The sequence below is a fragment of the Aplysia californica genome, unplaced genomic scaffold (genome assembly GCF_000002075.1).
Source record: "Aplysia californica isolate F4 #8 unplaced genomic scaffold, AplCal3.0 scaffold00036, whole genome shotgun sequence".
Classification (NCBI taxonomy): domain Eukaryota; kingdom Metazoa; phylum Mollusca; class Gastropoda; order Aplysiida; family Aplysiidae; genus Aplysia; species Aplysia californica.
In genome coordinates, this window is record NW_004797306.1 from 2248698 (window position 1) to 2258014 (window position 9317).

At 36.6% G+C, this 9317-nt stretch overlaps 1 protein-coding gene across 4 annotated transcripts in view; it reads left to right on the plus strand.

The window, feature by feature from the left end:
* Positions 1-9317, plus strand: part of LOC101856868 (baculoviral IAP repeat-containing protein 2) — a 69577-nt gene that overhangs the window by 32346 nt on the left and 27914 nt on the right. Inside the window, exons 1-5 of one of the 4 annotated variants that reach the window (XM_013091458.2) lie at positions 678-1667; positions 3856-4016; positions 4504-4540; positions 5343-5552; positions 6202-6332. In XM_013091458.2, coding sequence (XP_012946912.1) covers positions 698-1667; positions 3856-4016; positions 4504-4540; positions 5343-5552; positions 6202-6332 — 1509 coding nt within the window. In that variant the 5' untranslated portion in view covers positions 678-697. Of the gene's footprint in view, positions 1-677; positions 1668-3855; positions 4017-4503; positions 4541-5342; positions 5553-6201; positions 6333-9317 lie in introns of those variants that run through there. The other 3 variants (XM_005091869.3, XM_035973934.1, XM_013091456.2) reach the window with 3 other exon arrangements.

Below are 9317 nucleotides of genomic sequence, written 5' to 3' on the forward strand. Positions count from 1 at the left end.
GTATATTTACAATTCAGTAGGCCTATTTTTTGTTAAATGGTCAGTCTAGCCATCATATTAGGAATAAGTACGGCTAGACCCGCATTCCTTATAATAATATTAGTTTAAAAGATGAGACAGTCATAAAAGCTGGAAAAGACAGACACTTGAAAAGGTAGTAGGCCTAATTTAAAATAATAATTGCTCAAATTCTTGAACGCTCTTTATTCAATTATTGAGGCTTGTGTTTTGGGTGGGTGGATGGGAGCGTCGGTGTCTGAGACCCTCCAACACGTCCGTCCCCGACAGTTTTTTTTTTTTTTTAAATCTGAATGATCTTCCCGATGTTGACTTAATATGATCAAAAGTATCAACATTATCCCCAAAAAGGAGGCTGAGGAATCAGCTATGAAAGAATCAGACTTCGAAGGGACACCGGCTGATCTTCCACTGTGTTGTTCTTCATCAGCTGATCCTTGCAGAACGGCAGAACGGGGATTGCCTGTCGCTATTTTTAGAATCAAGGGAAGTAAGTTGCGCGAAAGCGTTGCACTTCCGGGGGCTCACTCCTCACACTCTGAAAATGTAAACACAACCAACAGAAAAATCACATTTTACATGAATATTTATTTGGTTAAATTCTTGTGAGAGCGTGTTGTGTTCTTGATGAATTGGAATAAAATCCTTTTAATGTGATACAACCGGAGTCCTGGGAAGCATGGCGTCAATTTCTTTCATGGAAAGGCTTCGTACCTTTCGTCCTCCTCTGCCGACAAATTTCACTTCACTCTCCAACTCCTACACTCCAATGAAGTTTGCAGAAGCCGGCTGGGAACGCGAAGACAATGTTATTTCCTTGTCAGATGAGTTAGTATGTCGCTCTTGCAGTGTTAGACATAGTGGATGGTCAGGGGAGTCTCCCTTTGCTGCCCACCGAACCAAAAGTCCCAACTGTCATTTTCTAAACACGGCGCCAACAAACCCAACAATTACAAGCGTTCAATCTCTTTTTGTTGAACGAGATGCCATCTTGTCGTCCCCTTTAATAAATGAGATGAATGAAGGAGCTGAAATACAGGAACCAGAAACAGTATTTTCCATATGTAACTTGGGTGAAACAAGTGATAGAGAAACTTTGAGAAGAAAGTTATTCTTGAGTAGACTGAACAATGATCACTCTCGACGGACATCGTACAGTAGACATCAACTTATTGTTCACCCTTTCAAACCTCTTGCTGGTGGTTATCCCATGTTGTTTGAAAGTCTTCGACTTACTACGTACAATTCACCAAGCTCAGTTGAGGCAGCAAAATGGTCAAGAGATGGCTTCATCATGACATCTAACCTCCGAGCCCAATGTGTTTTCTGTGGACTCCAGTTGGAGTTTGACGTGTGTGTTGACATTGCACATGTGCACAAGGAAAAGTCACCTGAGTGTCCTTTTGTGTGTCACTTTGATGTGGGAAATATTTCTAGTGAAGTACAAAGGAGTATTCTGGAGAAGGAACGTTTAAAACATTTTGTGGACATTGGTGAGCGGGATTCTTCCTTGGTAAAACAGTACAGTATCATGTATCCAGAGTTTGAAAGTTCAACAGACAGATCTGGTACCTTTAGTTTGTGGCCAAAGATCCTGAAAGGAATGTTTCCTCCTGATGTTATGGCTGATGCAGGTTTTTACTATACAGGTGGGTTTTTAATTTAATTAAAATGTGAAGCTTTGCTGACAAAATGAGTTACTTCTCAGATTCTTATGGAAATAGATACTTCATTGATACAAGCTGTTGGTGAAGTTTTTTGCCTATGAAATAATAAGGCATGTTGCAGTTAAAGAATACGGTGTCAACAGAGAATTTACAAATTTGACACTATAGTGTCAATTTTTGGCCAATGTCTCCATGTTGAATTGCGAGAAGAAACTCATTTTTTCAGTACGCCTCAATAATAAAGTTGTCTTTTTCTCTTTAGTTTCAGTTTTTCAAGTTTTTATTAACTTTAATTAGCATCATATTATGATCATAATTTTTCCAGCTCATTTCAAGTTGATCATAAACTGCTCACATCTAACATTCATTTTTGAGGTTTTAAAAGATTCATTCTGTAAGAAGTCACGGTTTGTTTTCAGTCTTAGAGAAATCTAAGATGAAAGTTGTTTCCTAAAATGAGCAATGGTTTTTAAATTTTAAAATATATATTTGTCTGTTAACTTTTTCTGGATGTAGTTTTTTGGGGGTCTAGACTCGATTTGGCTATGCAGGTGGTGTACAAAATAACTTCATAGAACTAACCATCGCTCCAAACGTAACATATGAATATGATATCAAATTGAAGGAAATTGAATGAAGAATACATCCCATTATAAAACGAGGGTTAGAAATGGCGATGGTGAACGAAAAATAAAATTTTGATGGAAAAAAATTACATTCACCAAACGAAAGCAAATCAGCATAGCTAGGCCTATCTTATCATAAAAGCCAAGAAGAGCATTTAATCCATAAATTTCTGAATGCGCAGCTTTTTTTTTTAAAGCAATATATTCAAATTTGTTTGAGTTATAAAATTCAAGTCCGGTTACATCATTTTGTTGATGAAACTAGATGTTTTCGTTTCCTAAATCCTTTCCAAGTTTATCAATAGCAATAAAAAGTGATTATAAATGACGGATCGTGTTAAAATGAAACTATACTGAAGCACCCTATCACAGCGGAATATATCGGCGATACGACCGGAAGGGGTGTGGACTCACGCATATCGGCAGTATGTTCTGAAAGAGTTAAACTATCGTGAACCTAATTGAAAAGCTCTTTAAGACTGTTGTAGAAAAAATGACATGATGAACAATTTTAATAATTTTTTTTTTTAAGTTAATCTTTAGGTTTATTTCGTACGATATGCTGGATATGAATTTTTAGTGCAATAAACACTCTTGTGTATAGTATTCATATATATATATTAGAGTGAGCTTGTTCGTAAGGAAGTTCGTGTCGTAATAGAGGTAGAGGATGAGGTACAAGACCCCCACCCCCCCTCCTTCGACAACCCCCTCTTTCTTTTTAAAAAAAGTGTATTTGTTTATTTTTAGAAAGTAGAATAAAAATATCAAAACAAAAAGACAATCCGAAACAGAATTTATAATTAGTATCGACATAATAACTAAACAAATGTGAGGCATCATGGGGAAATCAGGCGCTCGTCAAAATAACAAAATTGGAGAAACAGGCATTTTTCCCACCAGTTTCGCAATTTTAATCAAATTTTTTTGTTTTTTATTTCAACCCTTTAATGTCCAATTAAAAACACATTTCCCTGCAAATTAAGTTGAAAAATGTTGATTAAAAGCTCAAAGTATGCAAGTTTTCAGTTTTTAACAACTCTTTAGCTCTTGACGGCCATTTTCTGGCTATTTTTACAGCTGAAATAAAGTGAGCTTACCTCTTTCAATAGAAAATATCTTCACTTTTGCTCAAGATAGATGGGTATTTTTTTTTCTTCAAAGCAAGATAAATGAACAAGCTTTAAGATGATACCAATAACTCCACCTGCAAAAAAATTAACGAGCACCTAATTCCACCGCGTCGTGACACAAATGTTTTAGTAGATTCCTAATATTAACAACTTCACTGCCAAGAAGACAAAACAGGTTTAATAATGATACAAACTCCTTGTTTTAGTCTCTACATAAACTGTCTTCTGTTTCTTTTTCACTTTATCAGAACTCAATCTACAACCTGAAACATCATGAGCTTGTGAGATATTCTTTCATTTTTCATTGACAAAAAAAGAGGATGAAGTAAAATTTTTACATTTATTTTCAAACTCAGGGAAGAAAAGTCAAATAATTATAATTTACAAAATTTTCCACTCTTTTTCCCTCAGGTCACAATGACATGGTCCGTTGTTTCTCCTGTGGTGTTGAACTCTTTGACTGGATACCTGGTGCTGACCCTCTGACCCAGCATGCCTGTGCCTCTCCAGTCTGTTACTTCATGCTTCACAGCAAAGGTCAAGAGTTCATCAATAATGCTCAACAGCAAGAGGTAAAATGGTGTGATTATGTTTTTCTGATGTAATAAAAATTGATTGTAAATGTCATTAATGGTATTTCTATCATTTGCTAATTGTGTAAAATCTACCCTGGTCTCATTCTTTTTTATGAAAAGATATTTACAAAATATATGACATATGTTCTAAACATGTAACTTGAAGAAATAGGTCTACTCTTTTTTTATTCTAAAAAAAACATTGATCAATTTGCCCATCTTCAGTTTTATAAAAGTGAGGAGTCAGTGTTCACTCTATACAAATTTTAAAATACTATGGGCTGACTTTTGTGTCTTCTCTCATTGTTCTAACATGGCTAGGACATCATAATTTATAGCACCATGGGTAGAAGCTACTATATTATATATTTTAAAAAATTTTAAGTCACACATTTTGAGAGAATGGTAACTTTTCTTCTCTCCTAAGGGCTGTAAACTTTAGAGCTTTTTCTCACAATTATTTTTCTTTCTCTCTTTGTTGCAGCTTGTGGTTGGAGTAAACCAAGAGAGTCAAATACAAGGTAAAATTTGGTACCAAAATGAGACATATATGTCTCATCATCTTGTTTATGTTGAACTTTGTTTCAGAGGCTGTCAAGTAAAATAATATGTCATGATTTGTAGGTTTCAGTACATTATTACTCCTCATTTGTTCTTGATACTTTTAATTTATTTGTGTTTTGTTACAGCTTTTATTACTCAGTGACAGATTGATGCACACTCTGGTGTGCCTACAATTCTTATGAAAATTTCTTTTAAGTACAGTGTTTGTACAGTTTTGAAATTATGCTAGAGTATCATTTCTTTTTTAAATCTTTAACACTTTGCGGTCACTTAACACAATAATGCAATGGTGAAAATTATCCCTTCAGGTCACCTGGCGCAGTCTGTGCCGGGCCTGAGAAGTTTGTTGTTGTCACTCTCCTGGTTGGGTGACCAGATGGGGTATTGTGTACTGCTGGCTGTGTGACTGCAAAGTGTGAAATGAAGATCAATTTATCTTTAAGCCTGCCTTTTATAAGAAGTTTTAAGCATCGTTTTAATTATTGTTATATTTTTTATGGGCCAACTGACTGACTGCAACTTTAAAAAGAGACAATAAATTGATGTTTTTTCTTTTTATGTAACACCATGTCTGTTGGAGAGATTTTTTTCATTATTCAATTGTTACTCTTACTTATTAATTTGTTCTGGTAACACTTGTATGTTTTGTTTGTATTTGAGACTTTTTCGCATTTCCAATTTTACTGAGTAATTGTAAGCTACATTGTATTACATTTGTCAATGTGAGATATAAGTTCATTCCTGTGTTTTCTCTATCAGGTCTTGAGGCAGCTACTTCATCCACCACACTGTCAACAGCAGCAGCAACATCATCATCATCATCATCATCATCATCATCATCGTCATCATCTCCACAACCAACTGGACCCAGACCGTACCTGGACCTGGACTTGTTCTCCTCAGCTCGTGCACGTGGGTACAGCACAGAGCAAATCTCTGATGCCATCATCACCTTCTTTTACCTGACTTGTGAGTCACTCCTCTATACAGAGCAAATCTCTGATGGCATCATCACCACATTCTTTTACTTGCCTTATATCCTTTCCTCACAAGAGACAGTCTTTCCTGACATATGTTGCTTACAGGGATGATTGGGAAAAGTGTTTTTTTTTTTTTTTATTTCTTTTAATTTATGCTGGTTTTTAAGCTGTTAAATTCTTGAAATAAGTTGTGTGATGAATAATATTATTGTTTTCTCATGTAATGAAACATGTATAGAGGAGGGATTTTTAAACAAAATTTTTGCTATATTGAGCAGATATTGTTGTAACAAAAAAAAAAGAGGAACTCTGTCTGACCCTGCTTTTCATGGAGACAAATAACTATTGGTTTGTAAGTCTTCTTCCAACAACAATCGACTCTTCAGTGTAATAGCGTCACGTATCACTCTTCTAAACATCGTATGGCGGAGTCTTACACTAAGGAGTCAAAATGTTGTGCAATTTTCTGTAGTAAATAAAAACCTATGTAAGTTTTATGTACTGGTGTTGTCCAACAACTGACTTTGCTGAAAAAGTTCAAATTTTTGTCTCAGGTATTTTTTTAAAGTTAAAAGCTGTCAGCGAACGGTGTGGTGTAGTAGATAGAGTGTTTACCATGTGTGTGTTTGTATCTTCAGGTGGCCAGTTCCCCGACTCTCCCCTCCTGCTGGGTCTGCTCAAGGCCGGCACTGACCACCACAAGATGCTCTGTGACAAGACACAGGAAGTAGTGGACATCAGTTCGGAGAACCAGGTCATTAAGTCAGAGGTCGAGGCAGTCAAATCTGAGAACCAGGCCAAGGACACAGAGATCCAGGCCAAGGACACAGAGATCCAGGCCAAGGAGAGAGAACTCCAGCGTCAGAGGTTTGAGCGTGACTGGCGTGAGCTGGCCATGAATCAGGTGAGCTACAACCTTTTACCTTTGTGATCTCACCACATTGGTGTTATAATAGTATGTTCAAATTATTTGACCATCTCAACTTTGACCTCTGTGTGACTGTTCTGTGTGTTGTCATAGATGGCAGTCCGGACTGTTGGCAAAGACTTAGGATAAATAAAAACAGTCACATTCTGTGTTTGTCTTTGTTAGGGGTCCTCTCAGTGTTAACAGTTTTGTCTCTCCTTGCCAGTTACTGTCGCAGTGTTGATGAAAGGTTGAGGTTCAAGTCTGTGGGAGTTATGAATTTTTCTAATAATAATAATAAATGACATACACAGGCTCTGAGCGCTTTACAATACAGTAAAACGTACAACGGACAACAGTAACTTAAAACGTTGTGTTCTGACTAAAGAAAATTAATCCAAATATCCATCTTATTAATTTTAAAACAGCTTCAGCTGACATTTGAATGAATAAAAAAAATGTGATCTCTCTTAAAGTACTTGGTTAAGCATTCCAGATCTTGGGGCCTTGGTATTCAAATGCCCTTTCACTCACTGTTTTAAGTTTCATAGATGGTAAAATAAATTTCTCTTCCTTTCTTGAAACTATTTTTGGACCAATGCACTGAAGTTGAAGTTAAGGGTGGTTTGTGGGTGCTTTTGTGTCGTCTGCTCCTTCTACTTCAAAGCTGAGTGCATTATGAATTTTTTCTTTCTTTCTTGAAGCTTTCTTTTAGGACCAATGACCTGAAATTAAAGTCATGGGACGGTTAGTGGGTGCTTTTGTGTGGTCTGCTCCTCCTACTTCTTGCCACTGTTATAATTGTGTCAGTCTGTGTTTGGCTTAAGGCGAGTGTTGTTGTACTGACTCACTGTAATCTGACACATGGAGTCAGGGGGAAGTACTCCTTCTGTGTAATAACCAAAGTGGTGTTGTGGGTGGTTGGAGGGTGCTACTGGTGGTGGGTCTTACTGGTTTTCACTGCCTCTGTTGTTTTTATCTGTGTTTATTTTTCTTTTTTTCCTGCTCTGAATTATTTGTGATGTTTTTCTCTTCACTGAAAAAACTGATATATCAAGTAAGTTGTTATGGTCCCAACAACAGGAGATGGGAAGATACAGAAACATTTCTTGATATTGTTTTTCTCTCCTTTCTTTTTGTTAAGATGAAATCGTCAATTGCTTATTTTGAGGTGTGTTTCAGAAGTCTTTTTTTGTTGTTGTTGTTGTGAAAAGAGAAGTCAGAGGAGTTTAGTCCGATTATTAAAAAAATTATTCTGATGACCTCAACTTTTTTCCTCCTTTTTATTGTCAAGTGGTGTTCCTGCCCTATGATTAGTTTTTAGCATTTATTTTGAACTTTTAAAACCCCCTGTTGGTCTACTTTTGCTGACTTGGGAGAATTAGAACAGCCACATTCTGTGTTTGTCTGAGCAAGGGTCCTTTCAGTGTTAACTCATCTCTCTCTTCTTGCCAGTTGCTGTGGCAGTGTTAATGAAAGGTTGAGGTTTGAAGCTGAGTGCGTTATGAATTTTTCTCTTTATTTCTTCAAGCTTTCTTTTAGGACCAATGCACCAAAGTGGTGTTGTGGGTGGTTGGAGGGTGCTACTGGTGTGTGGTTGGTATTACTTCTTTTCATTGCCTCTGTTGTTTCTACCTCTGTTTTTAATCATTCTTTTTTTCTGCTCTGAATTATTGTGCCGATATTCTTTTCTTTCCTGAAAAAAATGATATATCAAGTAAGCTGTTATAGTCCCAACAAGAGTAGATTGGAAAATGCAGGAAGAATTTCTTCGTGATAAGCTCAACTTTTTTCCCCTTTTTATTGTCAAGTGGTGATCCTACCCAATAATTAGTTTTAACATTTATTTTGAAGGTATTGTATGATCCCCGTTTGGTCTACTTTTGTAGACTTTGGGATCAATAAGAACAGCCACGTTCTGTGTTTCTCTGTGCTAGGGTTCCTCTCAGTGTTAACACATCTCTCTCTCCTTGCCAGTTACTGTGGCAGTGTTGATAAAGGGTTGAGGTTCGAACTTTTTCTCTTCCTTTCTTGAAACCCTTTTTGAACCAATGCGCTGAAGTTAAAGTTATGGGTGGTTATTGTTTTGTGTGGTGTGCTATTTCTACTTCAAAGCTGAGTGTGTTTTGAGTTTTCTCTTCCTTCTTTCAAGCTCTCTTTTAGGAGCAGTAACTTGAAATCCAAGTCATGGGTGGTTAGTGGGTGCTTTTGTGTACTTCTTGCCACTGTTGTAATTGTGCCAGTCTGTGTTTGGCTTAAGGTGAGTGTTGTTGTACTGACTCACTGTAATCTGACACATGGAGTCAGTGGGAAGTACTCCTTCTGTGTAATAACCAAAGTGGTGTTGAGGGTGGTTGGAGGGTGCTACTGGTGGTAGGTCTCACTTCTTTTCATTGCCTCTGTTGTTTCTATCCCTGTTTAATCATTCTTTTTTCTGCTCTAATTTATTGTGTTTATATGCTTCTCTTTAGTGAAAAAAATTATACCTAATAGGTTGTATAGTGATAGTCCAAGAAGAATGATAGAAAGATGCAGAAGAATTTCTTGGTATTGTTTTTCCCTCTCTTGCTTCTATTAGTGAAGATAAAATTGTTGTTGATTGCTCATTTGAGGTTGTGTTTCAGAAGTGAGTTTTTTTGTGTGAAAAAAAAAGCAAAAGAGTATAGACAGAGAGTTAGGAAAATTATTCTAATTAGCTCAAAATTTATCCCTTTTATAATGTTAAGCGGTGATCCCGCCCAGTGATTAAGCCTTTATGTTTTAACATCTGTTTTAAACATATTATATAACCCTCACTTGGTCCACTCTTGCAAGGATCATTGTTGTGTAGTGCAGTATTCACTTATG